The sequence below is a fragment of the Python bivittatus genome, unplaced genomic scaffold (assembly GCF_059951505.1).
Source record: "Python bivittatus isolate LINGU-HERP-01145 unplaced genomic scaffold, Pbiv_v1 ctg000060_np1212, whole genome shotgun sequence".
In the NCBI taxonomy this organism is placed as follows: domain Eukaryota; kingdom Metazoa; phylum Chordata; class Lepidosauria; order Squamata; family Pythonidae; genus Python; species Python bivittatus.
The window spans coordinates 15,551,839-15,578,231 of NW_028277044.1; the positions used below are offsets into that span (position 1 = coordinate 15,551,839).

Below are 26,393 nucleotides of genomic sequence, written 5' to 3' on the forward strand. Positions count from 1 at the left end.
TTGTGAACGCTTTTGAATTTTCAGTACTTCTCTATAGATATGACCTAAAATGTGATCTGTTCTCCACACAAGTCCTAAAACTAGATAAAGAGAACCCAAATAACAACTGAATCAATAAACATTATACTTGTTCATTTTTTTACTGAGGAAAATGATTCAAAGCTACATATATGATGTTCAATAATCTGCTTCATGTACCAATATCTGAAACATCTTTAGCCAGAGTCCATCTTGGTTTCACAAACATTTATTTTTAGATCTGCTTTTAGGATTCTGATCAAACATTTTGGAATGAAAATGATGTGAATAGTACTCTTATGGTGTAAATATTTGGCACAGAGAAATCAGTGATGCTGTGTATGATTGGCTGCACATTATAAAAATTATGCTGCATCATTCTGCTTAAAGGGTTTTTTTTTTTAATGGAACGAAATAAATCTGTGGTCCTGGAATACACTGAATTTTTAATTGCAGATGATTTGTAATATTTTATTTTTAAATATTATCTTTCTAAATAGATTATTTAGTCAGATCAAATGCCATGAGAGTAATTACATAGAAAACCATAACAGCTGAGTTTTCTAATTAAAGGTATTCATGAATGGGTTTTTTTAAAAAAAATCCTTGGTCATATGAAGTGAATTAAACTTTCTTACTCTAAGAAACTTGCTTTGTGAAGTTTCATGTAACACCACAGGATCTTTTAATTTTACTTTGAGAGTTGTCATGTATGTTTTATAGCATGAGAACATACATAAAAATGATGCCCATCTTGAGATTTCTTCCAATTGCATAACCAGACCTATGAGGAAAGTCTTCAGAGTAGTTTCCCTTTTGGATGTTTAGATATGCTTACATATGCAAAGAACTAATTTCAAAGTTTTTTTCTCAGCAAAATGGTAAATAGCTGACTTTGATCAGTTGACTTCAGTGAGATTTCTGCTAGTTAAGCCTCCATGGAATTGCAGTCCCTTCTTTCACGTGCTTTTTCACATTCAACACATCACAATGTAATGAAGTGTAAGAGTGTTGTCCCAGTGATTATTTGTTGAAACACCTCCTGCCTTCCACTTTTGGAAGAGTGTTCATGAGGGATGATCAGGAGGCAATCCCTAAGAGGTACTGATTATATTAATCAGTGTTTACAATGACTTTTCAAGATTAAGCATGACCAATATGAAAAAAATAAGTGTGTGAAATTAATGAAATCAAAACACAATGTATAATCCTCTGTATAAATCAGTGTCAGCAACACATTTGCTAATAATATATAGCAATCAAGACTGTGCTACTTAGAATCCCCTCGTTATTCAGTATGCTTTTTAGATACTTAGTCAATTTCTAGAAAATATTATTTACTAAGGCTTCCATTGGCTGTGAGAGCTGGACCATAAAGAAGGCTGAGCACCAAAGAATTGATGCCTTTGAACTGTGGTGCTGGAGAAGACTCTTAAGAGTCCCCTGGACTGCTAGGAGGTCAAACCAGTCAATCTTAAAGGAAATCAACCCTGATTGCTCATTGGAAGGATCGATAATGAAGCTCAAGCTCAGATACTTTGGTCACCTAATGCGAAGAGAGGAGTCTTTGGAAAAGACCCTGATGCTGGGAAAGATGGAAGGGAAAAGGAGAAGAGGACGGCAGAGGATGAGATGGTTAGATAGCATCACTGAAGCAATGAGCATGAAACTGAGCAAACTCAGGGAGGCAGTGAAGAACAGGAAGGCCTGGCGCAATATGGTTCATGGGGTCACGAAGTCAGACACGACTTAACAACTGAACCACAACAACAAGGCTTCCGTTCAGATCTGAGCAGCTCACACTCAGGTACAGCATTTCTCAACCTTAGCCACTTTAAGATATATGGACTTCAACTCCCAGAATTCCCCAGCTAGCATGGCTGGCTGGGGAATTCTGGGAGTTGGAGTCCACATATCTTAAACCTGCTAAAGTTGAGAAACACTGCTCCAGTAGCAGAATTAAAGCAGAACAAGTCACATTGTCTCAGTGACACCAAGAGGGCAGAACAGCAACTCACCACCATCTCTGCACAAGGGATCGAGGCTCTCTGAAACAGCAACGTCTTGATTCCTAAGCCCTCCAAAGATACGAGTTCGGCTTCCCCCATTTCAGAAGATGAATAGCCGTTTCCCGTGCAGCCACGTTTCCTGGTACAACTCTGGATCCTATCCAGGCTTTCTTGCGACAGGAACAGAGGGAGACTGAAGTGCCACAAGCCTCTCGAGTGCTTCTGCACGAATTGCACGCCTCTCCAAAGGGTAGCGGTGAGAATACTTAACACTTTCTTTATTTGAAAAAAGAACCGTTCTGTGAGCTTTCGGTCTGACAACGCTCCCGAGCCTGCTAAAAGCCATCAGAACCCCTGCAACCTCTGATTAGCCCTGTTAAGCCTCACGCGTCGGTCACGTGAGAACCCAGCAACGCAAACCAAATCTGGGTTAAACTAAGCGCAAGGCAACAGAAAGCCGAATTTCTCTCAGGCTTGCCCCGTTTGCTTCGACGGCATTCTCGCGAGATCGTGACTCTCGCGCCTGCCCCCACTTTTTTTAATAAAGGAGGCGGGGCTAATTGGAATCAGGTGACAGTGAGGGCGATAACGACGGAGGCGCGGGGGTAGGGCTGACGTCCCAGGTCATGTGACCGCGCCCCTGGTCGTTTTTCGGCGCTGCGTTGGGTCTCCGCTCCCGAGTCCCGTCGTTGCAGCTTCGTGCGGCGCTCGCCTCCTTTCTCGCTCGGGGCGCTCTGTCATGGCGGGCCGAGGTGCGGTGGGGCTCCTCCTGGCGGCTGCCCTGCTCGGTGAGTGTGACCGGGGCGGTTTCTCCTCTCTCACCGGGGCGATGTGGGCCGTTTGTCTTCCCTCAGGCGAAGGCCCGCAGGGAAAGGTTCCCCGCTTCTTGCGCAGCGCTGGACTCCCTGGCGGTTCCCGAGGGGGCCCGGACGAATTCCTGCTGCCGGTCGAGCAGGGTGGCCAGAAGAAAGGGCAGGCGGCCTTTCCTAGATAGATTGGCCGCCGCCTTGCCTGGCGAGGCGGTCGCTGGCTACCGTTCGAGAAGGTGGAAAGGATGAAGAGAAAAGATTTCCTTTCCCCGCTCGCTCCCAGATCAGATCCGCCGGTTCTGCTCAACGTTGGTACCGTGTGATAAGAGCCTCCGAACCGGATAGGTGCCTAAACGTCCATTAAAGAATGCGCGATAATATGGAGCTGCTGCTAGGCAGCCTTAGCCACCTTTTGTATTCTGGTGTCATTTCGTAATGCACATAGTGAAATCAATGCTGTTCCTTTCTTCTTCTTCCTGAAATTTATCTGAGCGCGTTTCCCAGCCTCTAGTGAGCGTTCCTTTCGGTGGAGGAAATGACTAACTCCTTTCTCCTTTCTCCTTTCTCTCTCTTCCCCCCCACCCCCCCGTTTGGGCATTGTAATGTAAGATAAGCTGTACTTCCCGCTTTCCTTCACTGGATAATTGGGACATTTTAAAGCTGGAGGCCTAATTTTTCTTGGCCGGGCTTAAGTGTTTTTAGAATTGGTTGCTGTGTTGTTCTCCTTCCAAGGTAATAATGTTTTGCTGCTGAGATACTCTGCCCCTGTATTTGTATTTCTTAGAACTTTTGAAGTAGATCTGGGCCTTACATGTTAACTTATGTAATTAACATCAAGTGGCTTGGTATTGTTCAAAGCTTGCACTTAGGATGATAATAAACAGTTGAAAAGAATCACATGGCTAAACCCTTCCCAACTGTATTTCAGAGCAAAAATTCTCATTTCATTTTACTCATTAGAGGGAATATTGATGTCTTTCCTCAAGGCAGCAGTTCTGGGCAAGAAGGCTGTAACTTCTCTGTGCTCAAACAGCGACAAGCTGTTAGTGTTGTACAAACTATTAGCAAGTTCAGGGATTTATTTAGAAGGTAAACATCTCATTTTTGAGGAATTTCCCAGTGTTTTTACCCTATTATGTATTTTTTAAATAAAACAAGCCTTTTAAAATATTTTGCTGTGTCATTGAAACATGGCTTATTTAGCATATGACAGCAGAACTCTTGTTCCAAATACAGAATGGTTGATTGTTTTTCCTTCTTTTTGGAAAGTTTCTGGATTTGTGCTTTCCTCCTCTAAATGTTCCATCTGTATTTCTCTTATAGTTGATTGTACAATTAAGATTAAATTGGCTCTATATCCAGATATTCTTTACCTTACTTTGTGAAAAATAGATGGAATTCTTTGAAGAATCACCTAACATGCTACCGCTGATCCGAATCACAGTAAATTTCCTTTATTTTTTCTATGCCAGTATTTGTTTCCAGTATATTTACTGTGGTTCTGTAATGTTTATGATAAGAAGATATGATCCTATACAAGCTTAAGTAAATATTACTGAATTCTGATCTATCTTTACCAGAGGTTTTCAAACTCTGCTGTGTTGTGACCTTGGAAAATGATTTATAAATGTGTGATTCTCCCACATGAATAAAACAAATGAATCCACTTTTAGTTTGGTGAGAAATAAACCACATATTTTTAATAAAATTGTTAATCTAGATGCCAAATGAAACAACCATAGAACTGTGTGACTTTATAGTATAAAATCTTTTCACTGGAAATAATAAAACAGTATATTTAAAAACATATTATTTAAATAAAATTAATTTTTGAGAATTCATCACATTTAGGTTGTATTTTAAGACTGCCACTCTAATTTCTTCTATATTTATGTAGGATTGAGATGTACTCTTTTACAGCAGCAATTGTAAATAATCTTGACTTTGTCAACTTGCCAGAGCAGAAGAGAAACATGTAGTAAAAGTGACCCACGCTTTAGTTTGACAAGCAATGAGGGCTTTACTTAGCTAAGTCAGCTGTCAGCTTGTCTAGGCAAAGCAGGAATAAGTTCTGATAGTGATTCAGCTTTGTGGGTGTGAGCCTTTAAGCTTGTATACACAAGGCCTGGGGCTTGTCAGATTGTGCTCTAGCTCTGGTTAGCTAAGCAGGAGAGAATTCTGTGGTGACCCTGCTTTGTATGTTCAAGGCCAAGCATGACCTTCTTCAGATTGGCTTGCAGTACCCTAGATAATCCACAGTTTGAGGACTCCTGTCTTATACATAAGTAAAATACAAGAGAATACCTGTAAAAACGACTGATTTAATACTGGCTAGTTTCATTGTGGTTCTGCAAATGATATGGATTAAAAAAACTCTTGAAAATTCCAGGCAGAGCAGATGTTACCCCATTCTTTCTTGCTTTGAAAATATGTCTTATTTCACTCCTTATGATTTGTAGTGCAAGATTTTTCAAATTATGCAGAAAAATTTACCAGCAAAGTCAACATTTTCCTTTTTGAACCTAAGTATTTGTGTCTCATAAATATAGCTTTCCAGTGCCAACATACCTCTACTTTATCTGAGCTGAATCCATGAATGATTTGGTTTACAATGTTTTAGTGACATTGAAGCAGATTAGAAAAACAAAAGGACAGTGTTTAATTAGTGAGGTCAGTCTTCCCTGTTTATCATGAGGGAAGATGAAAATGTTCTTGTTTGTTAGCTATATGTTTAGACATTGCAAAACTAGAGTTTTAAAAGATGAACACGTAAATATGACTGAATTTTATTCTGGATTTGATACTCAATTTGCAAGTCAACTTTTTGTCTAATACGCCTTATAGAAATAAAGAGTATTTCTATGCCTTTTTAAAAAACCATGCAGTAAAAAGAATTTCTTTCAGAGCTGCCTTTGGTTTTTTAAAAAAACTGATCCAGCATGAAATTTGAAATAGAACACCATTGACAGGAAGTTGTAGTTCATTTCCATGATACGTGACTTTCATAGCCACAAAATTTTCAAAATTAACAAACTATAAACCCAACTTTATTCTCAGTTTATCTAGAAAATGCATTTATTAATTTAAGTAGTTTATCTACTTCTGAATCCAGTTGGATTCTAGGAGGTATAAAGATATTAGTAATAAATAGTATTTGAAACAGTTTTTATTGTACTACCTTGAAAGTGACACAGTTTTCATAGGGAAAATAGTTATTTGGTTGGACTGGGTTCAACTCCAGTTGTATAATAAATAATGGACTGGGTTCCCCACCAATTTTAGTAAGGTCTTTGCTTCTCTATCTGCCTATGAGTTCAGCTAATGAGGGGAGGGATGTAAGTTAAGGTTAGACATAGTGGCTTTGTGACCAGATAGGAAAGAAAGGATTGAAGGAATAAAGTGACTTGTTATTTAAGAAAATATAGATTTTACACAGGAAATGCCTATTTTTTATTTTAACCTCACCTGTTTTCCTCTTTTTACACAAGAGTGCTATCCTCAAGAGCTGCTTGACCCCAAAAATGTTCAGTGTTCTGAACAATGTTCAGTGATAGGGCCATGACAGAAATATGTAGCCATGCCAGTATAATAAAATTATGTGATTTATATAGGAGTGGAACTAGATTGCAGCTTTACTCTTCTGCTGTTTTTGGGACAGTTACATATTTGCTCCCTAATGTTAATTTTTGGTATCTGTATAAAATTAGTCCTGTTAAATAATGAAAATGGGTGTTGTATTCCATTAACATGGCTTCAATTGGTCCAGTAAATAAAATAGGATACTTTAAGATGAATATCACTTCTGTTGTGTTAGGTTTGCAGACTCTAATGTGGTTGGGATCTTCTTGAACAGCATTTCAGCTCTATGTTTTTAAACTGCTAATGCTGAGAACTATGGGATGGAGGATTGGATTTGGTCAGGAGGCAGAATCCACTTTGCCACTTACTCAGTGGGCTAACTAAAGTCTGGAGTTGGGGCTTATCTAATGCCACTTGAAACCTTATCCAGTAGTAATATCATTTTGCCTAGGCTTCATCTGGTATGTACCTTCTCTCAGTGAAGAAGAGACAGATGTGACAAACTAGTAGCATCCATTAGTATTATTTATTTGATTTCTATAGCCGCTCAGAGTCACTTGTTGAGATGGGAGGCTGTAGAAATCAAATAAATAAATAATCCAGCTTTATTTGCATCCTGTTATTCCCCCTATATAGGAAGAAGTAAGCATGAACAAGGAGTAGGCCTTTGGCAGAAGGTAGGATGTGGATCAAAACTGCTTAACCCTAGTCTTAATCCAGGTTAGCATGCAAGACTGATGTATTTTAAAACATAAGCAAAGCTAGTATCGTTTTCATTTCATATGTGTCCCAAATCATTTAGCTATTCTTCTACAAGGATAGCGGTCTGCTTTGCCTTGGTTTGCCCTACTGCTGAAGTCTGTTTCAAAACCAGCTGTGTGTGTGGCTGAGTATGAAGATGGAAGAATGACTTGTCCTTGATAATCCTAAATTTCAGGTTTCACTATCACAAAATATCTTGTCTATAGATTTTTGTTAAATCCCAAATCTCAGGCAGAATACTCATTTTGTAAGGAACTAGTCTTCTCCCATTTTTAATAGCCACTGAAGGAAATCATAACTGTAATTAACACATTTGAAGTATGCAGAAGATGCTGGGGTGCAGTGTGTATCTTTCCTGATAGGAAGCAGTTGCTGCCCCATAAGATGCGAGATGTAGCTTTGATTTGATAATAAGTATGTGTATCCAAAACAAGAAGTGCAGAGGAGCTAATAATATTTTTAATTTGGATCTAATTTTTAACTCTTAGTTGCACACATTTTGCAACTTACTATTCCAGTGCATGCAGCCCATCAATGTGCCCATATTGACAGTGTGTGGGTTATACAATAAATGGAAAATAACCCAGTGCAATTTGGACAAAGGGACAAGGACTTTAAACAGGATATAATAAACCCTGTGGTATTATCTGATGTCGGTCTTTTTTAATGTTTAGCTTTTGTTAGGAAAATCCTAGCTGGGAGCTCTATAAAGTTGATTGTAGCCACTCTACAATAAGGAAGAAAGGGTGCTACGGTATATGCATATATTTTAGTAGCTAGAAGCCACACTTGAAAAAAGGACAGTACCAAGACAAATAACATCAGTTACATGAATTACTACTGATTCAAATTAATTGTCTGCAAAAGTAGATACCTCATTTTAAAAATTAACTTTATCTGCACATATCAACGGTTCTCATATACACTGAAACTATATTATTACTGAGAAACATACATTACACATACATGTTCCCATAGTCCTTTTCAGGGGAAATAGTAAAATGGGGAAAATACATGGTGAGGGATGAGGGGTAGCTGAATGGAAAGGAAAGAGAAAGGGGAGGGGGACTGAATGGAAATGAGGGAAGAAGTAACCAAACAGGAGAGGGGAAAAAAACTTGAGAAAACTGTGGAGCAGGCCATCTGCCCACCTAGTATGGCGATTCATGTCAGTGATCAATTTGATGCATTTGGGATGTACAAAAGGGTGGGTGATACCTCCCTTCCCTTACCAGCAGCCAATAAATAAAGCATGCTGCCTATGATGCAAGGGGAAATAAACAGTCATCAATATTAGTAGCCACTGAGAGTCTCCTCCTCCCCAAATATATCCAGTCCCCTTTTAAAGTAATCAGAATTGTCACCACTCTCACATTGCTGACAGCAGATTCCAGTTTAACTATGGACATTTTTTTGTCGGGCGGGGAAGAAAACACTGGCATATGGAGTCCTGGGGGGAGGGGAAATTCTCTTTGACAACATTATCTGTGCCATGCATGATTTTAGATAATTCAATGAATTGCTGTCCCCTGTTGTCATAAGAGATCTGCTCTAACTCTCTAATCATTTTGTTTTGACTGTTACTACATCTTTTCCAATTCTGTAATAATATCTTTAAGATGCATTGACCAGAATTGAGCACAATATTCCAGATGCAGTCTTACAATAAATTTACGTAAGGGCATTATAATATCAGCAGATTTAATTAGGTCTAATGACTCAAGGCATGGAATGTGCTTCTTTTACAGCAGCTACACACTGGGTTGATATTTTCATCAAGCTCTCCACAGTCTATAGTCCCTTCCCTGATCTGTCACTAAATTTGAAGTGCTCCCACTAAATTTGTATTTTTTTTATGCCAGCAATATTATTTAAGGTCATTTATAACTCTGAATTTTATTTTTCAGTTTGAAGGCCATTCAAACAGGTTAAACAAACCCTTTAGAGCTCTTATACAGTCCCTTTTTTATTTTGCCACCCTGAACAGTATGGTATCATGGCCACCTCACTGCTCAACCTAAACTCCAGTTCATTTATATACATATTAAAAATCATAGATCCCAACACTGATCCTTGAGAGAACTGCTATATACATCTCATCAGTGTAAGAATTGAACTTCTGTTCTGTTTCCTGTTTTTAACTAATTGCCAGTCCATGAGAGTACCTATCCTCCTACCTCTTGGCCACTGAATTTGCTCAGGAGCCTTCACTGAGGGCTTTTATAAAACCTCAGATAGGTTTACCTTGTCAACCTGCCTTTTCTCACCTTCACCAAAGTCTAGGTTAATGAGACAAGTCTTGCTGTTGTAGAAGCCATGTTGGTTTCTTTTCAGCCAGGTTCACTGCTCTACTTATATCTTCTTTACTAATTATTTCAACAATTTTCATTGGAACAGATGTTAAGCTAACTAGACTGTAGTATTCTTTATTGCCCCTCGATCCTTTTCCAAGAATTGGGATCACATTGGCTGTTTTTAAATTCTGGGAATGGATCCCAGTGTTAAAGAGCAGTTACATTTTTTTTAAAGATCATCAATTCCATATTTAAGTTCTTGAACTCTCCTTTGGATCTTGTATGGATCTGTAGATTTATTATTTTTAGTTGTGACTTATGAGTTATGAATTATTTTTTCTTTACGTTTGTTTCAGTTCATCTAGCATTTCTTCTGAAAAAGTCAGCTTTGGCACAGATATCTGTCCTATGACTTCAGCAGTGAGAAACAAAGAATTAATTCAGTTTCTCTGCTCTTTTTCTATATTTTAGCACACATTCTCCCAATGTCCTCTTTGCTCAGGTTCTTATTCTGAAGAACTATTTTGTTTATCTTAAAGTTTTTACCATGTACTTTTCTGCATCTTTTATTGACTGCTTGTGTATATTTTGCCATGTTTTTGTTTTGTTTTGTTTGTTTTGTTGCTGTCATGTGGACAAGAGTTCAAGATATATTTTTTTGAAGAAACTTTTTGTCTGTAATAAGACCTTTGACCCTGCTGATTATTCACTCCAATCTCTTGAAACACATTTAAGAGGTGCTTCCCGATCTGAGATATACATTCTAGCTAATATTCTACTATTATACTTTTGAATAATCTCTCAGCATTGTGGAGATTGATCCTCTTGACTTTCCCTTTCAACTCTCATTTCACCAGTCCCCACAAATTTTGGGAAGCTTCTGCTTTGATGGCTTTTTAACTTCTTCAGGAAATCTCCACAGACATGGATGGCCAAGGTTGTGGCACATTATGATCCCAAGAGAGAGAAGAGAGAAGCCTTCTTTAGACCTTATGCAATATTCAGTAGGCAAACCATTCCTTCCAAGTAACTACTTTTTAAAATGAAAGGACCCTCACTTATTTGCACTTTTCAGCAGCTCTGTCTGCAGTTATTTAAACCTATGTATTTCTTTGCAATAGCTTCAGCTGTTCCTATCTGGGAGGGTAAGAAAAATTCAGTTTACAAGTAAATTATTATAAGGAAGAAAACCATAAAAAAACAACAACAGGTAAATAGTTATCCCTCCCTCCCCAAAGTACAGAGCTCAAGTAGAGATAGCATGCTGTGTAATCCTATTGAGGCTAGTATTGACTCTTGTATAAATACCTGTGTGGTGATAGCTTCTTGGAGGTTGTCTGAAGAGCCTGTCTAGATGGACTGAGCAGATTAATTCATCTTCCTCCTCAAAAAAACTTGTTTCACGCTATCAGTTCTACCTGGGGAGAAGCAGTTTTCAAATAATGCAAGATTTGTCCATGTTCAGTTACCACTCTAAATGCTGAAAGTATACTTTTTTCTTCTCCTAAATATATGCCCCATAGCCTTCCATCCTAGTCCCCATGTTCATTAGGTTTCCAGGCTGAAGGAAATCTTACAAGAATACTGGGAGCCATTTTTAAACAATTTGTACAAAGCTATTAATTTATAAGGACAATAATGCCAGAAAATACAGTACTGTGCAAAAGTTTTAGGCAGGTGTGAAAAAATGCTGTAAAGTAAGAATGCTTTCAAAAATATATATTGTAATTGTTTATGTTTATCAATTTACAAAATGCAAAGTGAGCAAACAGAAGAATCTAAATCAAATCAATATTTGGTGTGACTACCCTTTGCCTTCAAAACAGCATCAATTCTTCTAGGTACACTTGCACACAGTTTTTGAAGGAACCCGGCAGGTAGGTTGTTCCAAACATCTTGGAGAACTAACCACAGATCTCCTGTGGATGTAGGCTGCCTCAAATCCTTCTGTCTCTTCATGTAATCCCAGATGGACTCAGTGATGTTGAAATCCGGGTCCTGTGGGGGCCAAACCATCATTTCCAGGGCTCTTTGTTCTTTACGCTGAAGATAGTTCTTAATGACATTGGTTGTATGTTTGGGGTCATTGTCCTGCTGCAGAATAAATTTGGGGCCAATCACATGCCTCCCTGATGGTATGGCATGATGTATAAGTGTCTGCCTGTATTTCTCAGCATTGAGGACACCATTGATCCTGACCAAATCTCCAACTCCATTTGCAGAAATGCAGCCCCAAACTTGCAAGGAACCTCCACCATGCTTCACTGTTGCCTGCAGACACTCATTACTGTACTGTTCTCCAGCCCTTTGGCAGACAAACTGCCTCCTACTATAGCCAACTATTTCACATTTTGACTCATCAATCCAGAGCACCTACTGCCATTTTTATGCAACCCAGTTCCTATGTTTTCATGCAGAGTTGAGTCACTTAGCCTTGTTTCCACATTGGAGGTATGGGTTTTTGGCTGCAATTCTTCCATGAAGACCATTTCTGGCCAGACTTCTCAAGACAGTAGATGGGTGTACCTGGGTCCCACTGGATTCCACCAGTTCTGTGCTGATGGCACTGCTGGACATCTTCCAATGTCAAAGGGAAGTAAGCATGATGTGTCTTCCATCTGCTGTATTAAGTTTCCTTGGCCGACCACTGCATCTACAGTCCTCAACATTGCCCGTCTCTTTGTGCTTCTTCAAAAGAGCTTGAACAGCACATCTTGAAAGCCCAGTCTGCTTTGAAATTGTGTCTGGGAGAGACCTTGCTGATGCAGTCTAACTACCTTGTGTCTTGTTGCTGTGCTCAGTCTTGCCATGGTGTATGACCTGTGACATGAAGCTGTCTTCCACAACCTCACCTTAGTGGCAGAGTTTGGCTGTTCCTCACCCAGTTTTAAGCCTCCTACACAGCTGTTTGTTTCAGTTAATGACTGTGTTTCAACCTACATATGAAATTGATGATTGTTAGCACCTGCTTGGTATAATTGGTTCATCATACACCTGACACTAATCCTACAAGATCCCAGATCTGTGCAAGTGTACAAAGTGTGCAAGTGTAAGAATTGATGCTGGTTTGAAGCCAAAGGGTAGTCACACCAAATATTGATTTGATTTGGGTTTTTCTTCTGTTCGCTCACTTTGCATTTTGTAAATTGACAAACATAAACAATTACAATATATATTTTTGAAAGCATTCTTACTTTACAGCATTTTTTCACACCTGCCTAAAACTTTTGCACAGTACTGTATATAATATTCTAAAGTGCTACACTGTGAGTACACCTATATCATCTTCTGTTCTTGTTTGTATCTTTTAAAATAAAATTGTATTGGCATTCATTATTCATCCTGTACGAAGCTTGGATAAAGCATTGAAGCAGAAGAGTTTTCACATTCCTAGGATTTTTTGCACTTTATATATGAAGTGCCATTTCTCCAAGCAGTAATAGTGCACACACACAAAAATGTGCAGGTATATTATAACAATAATGGCAGTCTTTTTTGTACATGAGTTAAAATCACCACTACAGTATACCATTTTGTCGTATCCTACACTCTACTGTAGAAAAACGCTGTAGATGTGTATGGTTGCGTATACAGTTATTACTAATTGTAAAGTTAAGGCAGGGAAATACTATTATGAGGCAGTTGTCTCTTGAGAATTCAATGCACATGGAGTACATCATTTTTAAAATGCAGGTCTTTGAAGAACTGTCATATGTACAAATTAAGCTGTCACTGAGTAAATCATTAGCTCTTGCAGGTGATAGTTTGTACCGTTGCTATTGACAACACTTACACTGTAGTAACAGGAATCTTGTTAATGAAATATAGTTGAGGTGAAGTCAATACTACTTGCTTTTAAAACATTTTTCCCAGCCCAGACAGAAACAATATGTTGTGCACACCTTTGTAAGGTAGTGCTTTTGGCATCAGAAAAACAAGAATTAATGTTATCTTGTTAAAAAAAAATAATCAGAAGATTCTTTAACATATGGGGGGAATTGTGTGTATTTCTTGGGTAATTTTAAAATAGCATTTCAACAGTTATTTTAATAACCACCATGTTATTAAGAGTTCTCAATACAAATTATGTTGCAGAAACTTTGTTGACAAAAATAACCCCAGCTAGTCTCAAACTGATCATTCTGCTTCAATTCTTATCATCTCTTTGATATGTTTAATCTTTATGGACTTCTTCCATATAAAAAGAGGAATAAATGAATACACAGTTTGTTCTTAAATACTAGGCTTCCTAAGGAATAAGTAAATTGATAGCAATTGTATATAAGCAAGAAGGTGGGATGAGTGCATTAGTTCTACGCTCCCTAAATCACTTTCTATGTATACAAGAGCTCTACATAAGTTAGAACCCTGAGTAGGTTTCTCTCTGTTTTTAATAAAGGGTTTAGATTGTCTGAACAAACGAGCTGTGTAAGGTGGCATGAAGGTCTTAAAGTATTTGTATTATAGTGAATCTCAAGTTACATACAGAATCTGGCTGAGCTCTTTAAAATAATTGCAATCCACTGCTTGATCTTTCTTTCTTGTTTTTTTTTTTATTCATAGGGTTTTTACAAACATCGTCAACATTTCAAGTAAAAGATCCAGATGGAAAGCTATGCCTCTCAGCCAACTTCTCCATGGAGTTCACAGTGGAGTTCAGCACAAAGAGTAAAAAAGAGGTGAAACTGCTGGAATTTAAAGGGATGCTAAGTGAGAATGCTGTATAGAGCACTCTGCCTCAGTGTGGCAAAAACTAGCAAGATACTGCTGTTGAATTTCAGCTCCTTGATTAATTCTGAAGCTTTGAACTTTACCAGCAGCAAATGATATTTTTGCATCAACAAATAAGAGACCTACTTTGCTGTATAATGGCCAGACAGGATATGTGATTGCAGTTCAGAAGCAGGACATAAGGATATTAGTCCTCTCCTACTCTTTAGATTATATGATAGCAAACCTGACAGAACTACAATTGAACCAAGCTTTCTGAAGCATGTACTTTGCATGTGGAAGTCAGTTTGATGTAGTACTTAGCCCAACATCACCCAGCTGACTTTGTGCCTATGGCGGGACTAGAACTTCCAGTTTCTAGCCTGGTGCCTGTAGTCCCGCCTTAGGCATGAAGTCAGCTGGGTGACATTGGGCCCATCACTCCCTTTCAGCCCCGGAAGAAGGTGGCAATGGCAAGCCACTTCCAAAGGTTTTGCCAAGAAAATTGCAGGGTCTTCTCCAGGCAGTCACCAGGAATCAAGACTGACCTGAAGACTTAACACACAGACCCACTTTGCATGCATATGTTCAGCCTATTTTTGTGTTATATTTTAAGTTTTCTGTTAAAGAATTGGAAAAATAAATGAATTAAGTCAGCATTCACTGTTGAAAGATAAAATTACTACTTGCAGTGAATCTGTGCAGTTAATATAATTGTATGGTTCTGTGCATTTAAAAAAGCATTACAATTAAGTTACATTCTGTGATATCAGTTGCTGGCACCTCTAGGATCTAAATTTATTTAAACAACTATGTTCAGAATACATAGTGATAGAATGAGTACAGAACTAAAATATTCCACCCATGTTATTGGAAAAGGTATTTTTTCATCATTAATAATTAACTGTAATTAGTTATAGCCAAACTATATTTGGTTATAAGTGTATAAATAAACATACATGGGGGGAAAGTAAAAGAGTCCTCCTGGATCATTCTGTGTCCTACCGTGGCCAATTAAGTGTATCTTGAAAGTTCAAAGTAAAACTGAAAAAGATAACCACCTTCACTTGATGCTTCTAGTAGCTGGTATTAAGGAATATTGTTTGAGGTTGTACATAGCCATGAAGACTAATAGACAGTGATAGCTCAGTCCTTCAAGAAGTTGTCCAATTGTCTTTTAAGGCCATCTAAATGTATGTCCATCACCATGTCTGATGGCAGCAAAATCTGTAGTTTAAAATATGCATAAGGAAATACTTTTTATTGGGTCTGAATCTCCCAACATTTTGTTTTAGCAAATGCCCTTGAATTCTGTTGTACCTGTATTTGGGGATTGGGAGTGGGGCAGGGTATACTTTGATCTACATTTCCCATGTCTTCCCATGTCATCCACATTTCCCATGTCTTTTCTTAAATGCACTGTTTCTAAGCTAAAAAAAAACACCTTACATTTTTTGTAGAGAAGCTGCTCTGACACTTAGGCGTTTTGTTGCCCTATCTATAAATGTTTTCTAGTAAGATGCTAGTCTTTTTGAGTGTGGCAATCAAAGCAGTAATCCAAATGTGTGTACCAAAGTTACCATGACTATATTGGCAGTGTTGTTTTCAAACCATTTATTATTGATTCCATGGAATTCACCTTCCTTTCAAGATGTTTAAATTCTATCTACAGAGGCAGACACTCTTAAAATTAACTTCTGGGTCCATTGTTCAAAAATATCCTTCAGTATGTCCAATGTTAAAATATTTTGCTTCATTCTGCAAGTCAAATTTAAGCGTTCTGCTTTAATTGTAATCTTTAGCTCCTTCTGGTTCCCTCTAGTGTCCAACCTTCAAAGTCTCATCTTATCATGCTTTTTTTTAAAAAAAATTCAAAACAAAAGCATTTTCCCACAGGAAGGCTAATTAATTCCAAAATCTTATTTCAAATACATCTGGACCCTTAGTCTGTTTGTAACTTTCTAAAATCAAAGTTCTAATCACCCTTTTGCCGTTTATTCCAATATGTATGTATGTATGTTCTTAAACTTGTATTTAAAACTTCTTCCATTAAGGATTGAAGGAAACTCACCAAGTGTTTTCAGACTTGTCAAACCAAAAGTTCCTAATAGCTGAGAAGTGGCTAAAAAGCAATTTCAGAAAGTGATTAGAAAAGGAAGTATGCAAACCCAATGCCCTTAAAGGTGCTGACCATGGTTTGAGCAAGATAGCTATTCCCTCATTTCCCAGAGCCCTAAACCCACCAGAGACCGCGGTCTTGCATTCTCCTCATGAGGAACAACTGTCTGGAGCACTTGTGGATGATCTCAAATCCTCTCCTTGTCCTGAGAGGAATTATGAAGAGCCGGTCTACTCGCTGGCTCTTCATTCTGCCACAATTGTCATCTCCGCTTTTAGCAGAGCTGTCTTCTGCTCACCATTTCTTCCCTGGAAGTCAGCATTAGACATTTCTAACATATATTCCTTGCCTTTCCAAGAAAAGCTGTTTATAGTATAAAATTAAAATAACTGATAAAGGCTCCAGGCTAGAAGTCAGGACACTGAGTTCTAGTCCCGCCTTAGGCATGAAAGCCAGCTGGGTGACTTTGGGCCAGTCACTCTCTCTCAGCCCAGCCCAACTCACAGAGTTGTTGTGGGGAAAATAGGAGGAAGGAGTATTAGTATGTTCACTGCCTTGCGTTACTTATAAAAATAATAAAGGCGGGATAAAAACATCTTTTAAAAAAAAGCGGTTGAAAAGTTTTGCTTCAAGGACCATGCATGTGTCTAGAATGGATGTGTATGTCTAGGCTGCTCCAAATATGTGGGCATGTGTTAATCCTTTAACATGAACTGATGTGCCCATTATAGATACTGGGCATATGAAATGGAATATCAAATATTGATTTACTGGTTTGGTTAATGAGATTTGGCAGATTTGTATATAAATCCATATTCACCTGTGATATTTGCTAGATCACTGTACGGTATTTGTGGCCTTCCCGCTCAAATGTATTTGTAACAGTCCAACATACATTACTGTGGGCTTGTTGAAGGAAGATCAGTTCAAACATGTGCTCAAATCAAGGGGACCTGTACATTCTTTATAAATCTGTAGGTGTAATCTACAGTAGATATTAATCTCTAAGTAGATATTTTTGTTAAGAGTAATAATTGGCTTTATGTCTATTAGAACACAACCTTTGCACTTCCACCTGATGCTCATGTAATAAAGAATGCTAGCACCTGTGGCAACAAGCAAGCACCTGAAGAAATTCTTGTAGTTGGATTTGGCAAAGGGCATTTATTAAATATGACATTTGAGAAAAAAAATGCATCTCTCTACGTGGTCAGTGCTTTGATGTTCAAATTCAACTTGAGTGATTCTTCCCTTTTCCCCAATTTATCTGGAGGTAAGTGGAGATTTTTTTTTAAGGTTTTCAAAATCCACTGCACCAGGTTGGTGTAGTGGGTAAAGGTGTTGGATCAGGAACAGGAAGACTTGGGGTACTAATCTATCAAGAGCTTCAAGCACTGCCTGGGTGGCTTTGGGCCAGTCACACAGGCTCGTCCCAACCTACCTCCATAGATTGTTGTGGGGAAAAATAGGAGGAGGAAGCACTATAGCGACTTGAGCCCCTGAATGAAAGATGGGATATGAAATCTAATAAATAATCATGTTGTGTTCCATTTGTATAGAATTATCTGGAGGGTCTTAAACTACTGTCTGTTTCTTGCTACAGAAGTAACAGAAGTAAAAAAGGGAAGTGATATTCAAGCAGACTTAAATACAAAATATTTGTGCCACAGCAACAAGTTAATAACTACGGGAAATGTGTCAGTTCTTCTTAGTAATGTTGTAATTGAAGCATACATTACAAATGATACCATCAGTAAGAAAGGTAAGCACTTCTAAAGAGTAACTACACTAAGTTGAATCTTTCCAATCAGGCTAGGCCTAGCACAGTGGGTCTCATCCACTGTTCATCTAGAAGCTATTTGACAGTTTTGTAATTGTTTTAGTAACATGGATTTCTAAAAATGAAGTACATTGCAGTTTTAGTAAAGCACTGGATTTCACTGAATCACCATGTAACTATTTAAAAAGTATTTTAAAACCAACTGCCATTGTTGGGGCAGATGCACTTGGGGGCTATATGTGGCCTTTGAGTGGCACGTTTAGAGGTGCATTTTAAAAAATGGTAAAGATTCTCCCTTCCTGTCACATTTTTAAGATTCCAGTTTGGTGATTACTTTTGAAGGAGCTCTATGGTTCTCATCCATTGTTTTGTAGCACTACAGTGTGTGTAAAGGTAGCTGTTAAATTATTTAAATTGGATTTTCTCCTCCTGGTTATTGTAAATGAGCAAAGGATTTTGCTGAGTTCAAAATTTTTCAATAAAGTGTTCCAGCCTTGTGAATTGCAGTTGTTGCTTTCTAGAAACAATTTGTTCTGAAGACAAAAGATTTACTACTACCCTCCCTGTAATCACAACTCACATACCTTCAACTACCAGTGTACCACCCTCAGCAAAACCAGAAGTTGGAAAATACACTGTAAATGGTTCATCTGGGATCTGCTTACTTGCTTCTATGGGTCTGCAACTTAATCTCACCTACAGTATACAAAATAAGGTATATAACTTTTTAATATATTTTAACACCCCCCCGCAAGATTTGATCCTTGCAACTAGAGCATCTTTTTAAACCCAGAATTGCTGCTGCTATTCTTCCCACCACTCTAAGTAGTAGTTCTAGCTCTAAAGGTTTGTTGGTGTCCCTCCCTGAAATGTATTCTGTATGTTTGGAAATTTCTTCATATCTCGTTTCCATATAGTACTACTATTGTATCTATATATGTGTGTTTGTGCTACATATATTATACCTTAATAATCTAGCTTTGAAAAGTTTATCTTCAAGTTTGAAACAAGGCGTTTTAATCATTCTGTAAATTTAGCATGCTTGGAACAACTGTTTTCCACTCGGAATATTTTACATGCCTCTAGTCAGAGTACATTATGGTGTAAAATACATAGTGTACTTTATTCAGCTTATATAAATATTAGAAATAACATTATGGCCCATTGTTCTTTATTGTTTGGATAAATAAAATTGAACTAAAACAGTACATATGCTAATTGCTACTTTGTCTTTAGTATCAAGTTTAAACTTTGTGTCACAATATTTTTTTAAGAATCTTTCAAAAGTGTTGAATCTTCCACCAAATGCAAATTCTTCTGGGAAGTGTGATAACCTTACAGTTACTTTAAACTTGACTTCTGGGAGCACCAATATTTCTCTCAATTTTGCACAGGTAAGCATAATTTGATATAGAGCATTACAAGAATGTTCAACCCATGAGTAAAATAAGCTATTGCTTCAGTTGCTTAGAGTAAATTTGATGTTTATGACATTTTACAACAAAACTGTGTTTATTCTAGGCTTAAATATTTACACAGAATTTAACATTTTTGATCTGTGTGAAGAGCACAAATATGCATAATTTGGAGAGAGTTGGAACATTGCAGGCTAAAGAAATAGTAATCATCAAAATCCTCCTCCTGTCACTGAATCATGCATTTTCAGGCCTGCTTACAAATAAAGTCTAGACCAGCTTCAACAACCTGGCAACCTTGAGATCAGTGTTTCTTAACCTCAGCAACTTTAAGATGCTGTCTGGGGAATTCTGGGAGTTGAAGTCCACACATCTTAAAGTTGCTGAGGTTGAGAAACACTGCTCTGGTGGATGTATTAGGACCCAAAATCCTAACCAATACAGCCTTCATTCCAGTACATCTGGAAGTTACTTTGGAGGGAAAGACTAATATAGTTGCTTCCTATAAAAAGAGATGCAGAATTTGGAAGCAAAAGATGTGTTTGTGGTTATGTATTTAAAAACATTTCTTCTCTGTTACCTGCACCCAGCTGTAGCTGCTGGTAATTTTTCTGTGTAGGTCACTGTCATGAAAGAATGAAAGGCGATAGGTGGAACCATTTATAGATTTATGACAGTGGCCCAATTTCTGTCAGCACCTTACAGTAAAAACAAACTGATAATTGCAGTTTTATTAGCTGAAAACCAGCTGAAGCCCCTCTGGATTCAGATGCAGATAAATCTTATAAATAACTTTAGTGGTAAGATTGTTCAATTCAATCTTCTGTTGCTTATTTATTATATGAATCGTCATAATGTTACCACTCCCTATTTCCAAGTTATCAGCATACTGCTTGCTGAAAAAGGGACTGTTAAAGAATGCATAATATAAAATACTCTGAATGAGGTTTCACAAAATGGGTTCAGAATGCAGCAAATCAATGTCATAATCATGCTACAGTTTAAATTTATTCATCCTTAGAAGATGTACAGGTAGTCCTTGCTTAACAATGCTAGTTGAGGCTGAAATTTCCATTGCTGAGCCATGCACTTGTAAAGTGTGATGTCATGTGACTGCATCGCTCAGTGACTGCAATTCTGGCAGTCCCCGTTGCCATTCATTAAGCGAGGACCTCATGTGACTGCAGCTTAGGACTTCCTGCTGGCTTCCCACAAGCAAAGTCAGTGGGGAAACTGGCAGGAAGTCGCAAGTTCTGGGAGTCTTGCAAGCAGGCCAGCGGACTGAGTGCCATGGAGCATGGCCAGGGGGGCGGGTGGCTGCTGCAGTGTGGCATGAGCATAGCCAGGTTGAGGGGGGTGCTGCAGAGGATGGAAGGGTGCACAGGTGGCTGCTGCAGCCCAACGCGAGCGCGGCCAGGTGGGGGTGGGTGCTGTGGCGGGCAGGTGGGTGTGCAGGAATGCGGTTGGAGCGACTTGCTATTTCCCTGCTGGCTTCCCCATTGAGTTTGCTTGTGGGAAGCCAGCAGGGAAGGTTGCAAATTGCAATCGTGGGACGCTGCAACTGTCATAAATGTAAACCGATTGCCAAGCGCCTGGATCACGATCATATGACTGTGGAGGTGCTGGAACAGCTAGAACTTTGAGGACCAATCATAAGTACCACTCGTTCAGCACCGTCGCTAACTTTGAACAGTCACTGAATGAATGGTCGTTAACCAAGGACTACCTGTAAGGTAAAATCTGCAGTCCTGTGCACTTAGAAATGGATGGAGGTTGCTTTTCTATACATAACTAGAGGTTCTTGATCTTCAGATTGTAGTATATTTCTAAAAAGAGGTTTTTAATGACTACTACTGGAAGTTTGAATATAACTTTTTATTTTTTTCAAATAATTTTATTAAGAATTATAAATGAAGAGAATAAAAGCCAATACAGGCTATAAAAAATACAAACAGAAAAATACAAAAAAAAAAGAAAAGAAAAAGAAAAAGTAACTTCCCCCTTTGTCCCAACAAGTAAAGACAATCTTAGTAGCTTATTATCTCTAAATAGAACATAATCTCTCTTCACCTCATATTTCATCTATTGAATAAAACGAAAAATCCAAATGTTTCGTCACTCGTTCTTTATCGCCAAAAATCCAGTAAGGCAACCAGATGTAACTATTTTTCTCCTTTAGCCCTGGTCAAATAAGCCAACCTTGTATTCTTTCCCTGAGTTTTTGAAGATATCTTTTAACCCCTTTAAAAAGAATCCCACAGTTTCTGTTTATCTGTGTTTGAAGCCAAAAATCTTTCAGAACTTAAGTAGATTTCTTTTGTATATCCAATAGATAAAGTTTGTCCTTTTGTCTGTCACTTCTAATAAAGTCCTTAACAGAGCTCTTTTGTATATCTAGTTAAAAAAAATATCCAACTCAGTTTCCTGATTTAATATTTGTATATCTCCTTTTGGGAACAAGTCATCCATGGGGTCCATTTGTGTGCGCATATCTTTCTCATTACTTGTTACATTTAAGTCCCCCTTCAAAGTAATGTCAAAATCATCCATTTTCTTTATCCTCTAGCTCCCTCTAGTCCCCAACCTTCAAAGTCCCCTTATGAAAAAAAACTCAAAACAATTGCCATTCTTCCCATGGGAAAATTTCTTCTAGTTAATTCAAAGCTTTGTGGGCATTTAAAATTATAATTCCAAGTCCATCTGAGTCCTTAATCGATTGTTAAACTTTCTAAAGTCTATATTCTGAGCACCCACTGAGCAAAGATGGTTCCTCCCTTGACACTCAGCCGCTTGACCCATAGGCAAACCACGAATCAACTATTCCTGCAGTTTACTCACGAGGAGCGGCTGTGCGGAGTCACGTGGGCTATCTCAAAGATCTCTCCTTAATCCAGAGAGCATTTTGGCAGCCAGGATCCTGCATCCTGTGCTGATCTCCATTGTAACACTGTCCTGCTGCAAAAAGGGGCATTTAGCTCGCCATGGCTCTCAACCAGAAGTCCTGAATATAACTTCTCAGACTTCATACATTATGCATGTTTCCTCTAAATTAAAAACTGCCAAGTTATTTGAACTGCAAATATTGAAGCAGCTTTTGTTACAGAAAAATAAAATCAATAAGTGATTACATCTGTTCTTTTAAAGAATTCAAGTACTGAGAAATACTTTCTACGTGGCATCCTTGTGACTGCAAATCTGCCTACTGAAGCTACAGGTAAGAATTCAGTTCTTTTATAAAATGTTAATGTTCTAAACATTTAAAAATGCAAACTGTGTTTAAAAAATAACCTGGTTCAAACTACACAATGAAATTCCATTCACATTTCTTAAATTGGCAATAATGTACATTATTATTTATTCTCCAAATGGTTTTCCAAATCCTTAAAAAAACCCCAAGTATTAAGGCATAGGCCTCTTGATTAATTTGTCAGTCATGATTTGATGGTTCCTAACTAAATAAGCAGATGCCTTTTGAACTTACTGTTTGATGGAGGGCAGAACATCAGTAGCTAGCAATGGTAGACTGCTCACTTTTAGCTCAGCTCTTCATCTTGCTTTCACTAGTATTAAGTCTTTTTAAACTAAAGTCACATGTAATTCGGATTGTTTCTGTTAAACTTTTGCAGAAAAAAGTATTAAAGCTGTCAACAATAGCCTGAGTGCTCTAAAAGCTACAATTGGAAAATCTTACAAGTGTGTTGCAGAAGAGATCATTTGGGTTTCAGACAAAGCTTCTCTCAATATATACAATGTTCAAATTCAGGCTTTCAAGATTGCAGGAGACAAATTTGGAGCAGGTGAGATCTCTGAATATAGAGTTAAAACATAGTTTGATGCATTCTTATGAAGCAGTTGAAATGTTTTGTTCAAATGTATTTTTGAGCACTTTAGGCTCATGCCCTTTTAAAGCAGTGTTGAAAAAATATGATATAGTATTCTAAAGAGGTCAACACTGCAATTTCTATTACATGTGGAAAAATTCAACATAAAAAAAATAAAACAGTCCTATGACAATGGGGAATTGAGATTACAGCCATCTGATTTTTCTCTTAAGAAATGGCATCTGCCACCTGTTATAATAGCAAATTTATATATACAAATAGAAATATATGTTTTTGGGAACTTAATCCAGAAATGTGTGTCCTCATTATTATTGGAATCACATAAAAATGTGTCAAATAGATCAAATACTAGCAAAGTAGTATAAGGCCATTGGGAATTCCACCATCAAAAAGAGTGCCTGTTATAAGTGCCAGTCTTTCTAGTCCTTTCCATAGGTGTCTCAGCTATGATAATTATTGTGTCTAATTGTAACCAGTTATGCTAATGATGTAATATCCCCATAGAAAACTGGGATATGTAATTTTTCTTATCTATGGGTTAAGCAGTGAAATGCATATAGATTTATATGACCTCAAAGAATATTTGAAATGGTTATGGTTATCCCATCTTTCCCCAAAGATTAATGGCAGCTTAAGAAATGCGAAGTATTTTAAAGGAAAGTCATCCCATGACACTAATTTCCCATTATCAGAACATAAAGTGAAGTAAACATTCTCCAGGGTCGCAGTCTTAAGTAACTGCCAGCTGAAGTAGGCAAATTGCCATTATCTGAATCTTTTAAGACAATGAAAGATTAAGGCAGTTCAAGATGCCTCTAATTTTGCAAGAGGATAATACCAGAACTGTTAGTAGGATGGTCCCGTGGCACAAGATATGTTGTTTTACTCTTCATATGGTACAGTGCTGTTGTTAGTTGATTGCAAGTGTTCAGCAGGGCTTGTATTTACCAGAACAATTTCAAATGCTCAGTAGAGTATAGAGAGAAGGACTGGAATTTTACAAAGTTTACTTTGTCAGGCCTGATGGGGAAACCTTAATGTCCTGCTGAACATGCTTATGGTAAGTAAGTACCTCTTTGCCAGTTTCAAACTGGAAAATAAGCGTGTGCCTGGTTTCTTCTGGAAGGTAGGATCTATGGCCAGATAGAAATCTTCAATTTCTGAAAATTAGAATAGATTTCTTTATGTGGTAGAACTGCCTAAAGCCAAGCTAAAAAGGACTTCTACCACTAGGACCACTTTTGGGAAAACAGAAATTTATACATTTTATTCGATCATTGGCAAGTGAAGTGTCAAATTGCATTTCTTTAGTTTGAGTGGAGATGGCTTTTTGGCAACTAGATAACTCCTAGAGGTGGCTGGTTTCACACATTGCTTCTAGCCATGTTATTTGTTTGTCCTAATGTTGTGGGAATACCAACAATTTTATTCAGTGATTATAACAAATCATACTCTAGCACAGTGTGAGTACCCTATTTGTAAACTTAAAGCTAATTATCCACATATCAGGCAATAGATTTTTACCACTGCATTTTGAATGGTGCAAATAAAATTCTGCCAGGTGTTAGTTTTTACATCTAGTGTAGTAAATAGTATCTGTGGTCTAGGTTCAATCAGGTGCTTTGACAAATGATAACACTCTATTGAAATAATTACACTGTACTTGCCTTGATCTTTTATCAGAGTTTTAAAATGGAATTTATTTATTTTTCTTTCAGTGGAAGAATGTCAGCTGGATGAAAATAATATGTTGATCCCTATTGTAGTTGGTGCAGCCCTCGCTGGACTTGTCCTTATAGTGATGATTGCATATTTAATTGGCCGAAAGCGTAGCCATGCTGGTTATCAAACAATTTAATGATTTGCACTGAATTAAACCAGCATGGAAGAACAGCAGTTGCAAGAAGCAGAAAAATTGATTCCCCTCCCCATCTTCTCCTCAGTTAGATTTATGAGGGAGCACAATCTTTTCCTTAAAACTGTTTCTTGCAGTGTCTGCTTTACTAAATGTGAAATCCATCTTGTGGCATTTAACTATGCACAAAGGATAACTTTAGTTCTGTTTAATTTTGCTAATGGGTTAACTATTTGCCCATCTAGAAACAGGCTGAAATTTTATGAATGCTTTTCTGAATTGGCATGGTTTATAATGTCAACTACTTAAATGAGGATGATATAGGTACTTCATACTCCACTTAAATTCAGATTAATTGTATTTAACAAAGGGAAATTTCCACTTTCTGGTACTACCAACCTGTGCTGACCTAAGTTACTGCATTTACAGTAATGATTGACCAATCAACCTCTGCTATTCCCACTTTGCCTCTACCTAGGTGTATATCATTAATCTTTAAATGCTAAGCTTGGTATATGCAAAGTGTGAAAATAAAATGTGGCTAACTCTTAATATATTTTTGGTCTGTCAGCATAGTAGGAGCTGGCCCTTTTTTACATGAAAATGGGTGTTACTTTATTTTTGGTAAAGTGAATTTCAGTCTCTTTTGTTGGAAGTTCACAGGAGATCCTGTTTCTGCACATGTGTACAATAGATTTCAATCTGCTAATTCTTGCTTTGACTCTGGCTGGGACTGTACACTGCAAGGATCAGTTATGAATGCATTGCCTGTAACAATGCTAATAAACACTTTTCTGTATGTTCTCAGTGTTCTTTTAAGCAATTATAAGGCTGCTTTGATTTTGAAGTAGATGAAGCTTGTTTGGAGGGTAAATTTATTACCTCATATTGTTGTAAACTAGAAGCCTAAAAATATTAATTCATATTTTATATTTTAAACAATCTTCTTTCAGTCCTTACATAGTTTTTTCTTGGGGGGTGGGGGTAGGGTTACCATTAAACAAGTGGATCTGTGTGGAATTTCCCTGTCACACTTTGATCTGAGCTCTTGTGTTTGCTGTAGATCCATCCACAGGGATTTCCTACGATGCAACAGCAAACTGATTTAAGATGTTACATAGTAGATTACTATTAAGAAAAAAGACTTGGCATTCATTGATAGAACAACTTGCCCATTAGCAAGATATGGGAGTACATAGGA

At 37.8% G+C, this 26,393-nt stretch overlaps 1 protein-coding gene across 1 annotated transcript; it reads left to right on the plus strand.

The window, feature by feature from the left end:
• Positions 1-2,641: 2,641 nt before the first annotated feature.
• LAMP1 (lysosome associated membrane protein 1) lies at positions 2,642-25,991 on the plus strand. The gene is made up of 9 exons (XM_007422961.4): positions 2,642-2,815; positions 14,035-14,150; positions 17,354-17,573; positions 17,904-18,062; positions 18,602-18,795; positions 19,355-19,474; positions 22,640-22,709; positions 23,122-23,292; positions 25,056-25,991. Exons 1-9 carry the CDS (start codon positions 2,767-2,769, stop codon positions 25,193-25,195), a joined length of 1,239 nt encoding a protein of 412 aa, XP_007423023.1. The 5' UTR covers positions 2,642-2,766; the 3' UTR covers positions 25,196-25,991.
• The last annotated feature ends 402 nt before the right edge of the window (positions 25,992-26,393 follow it).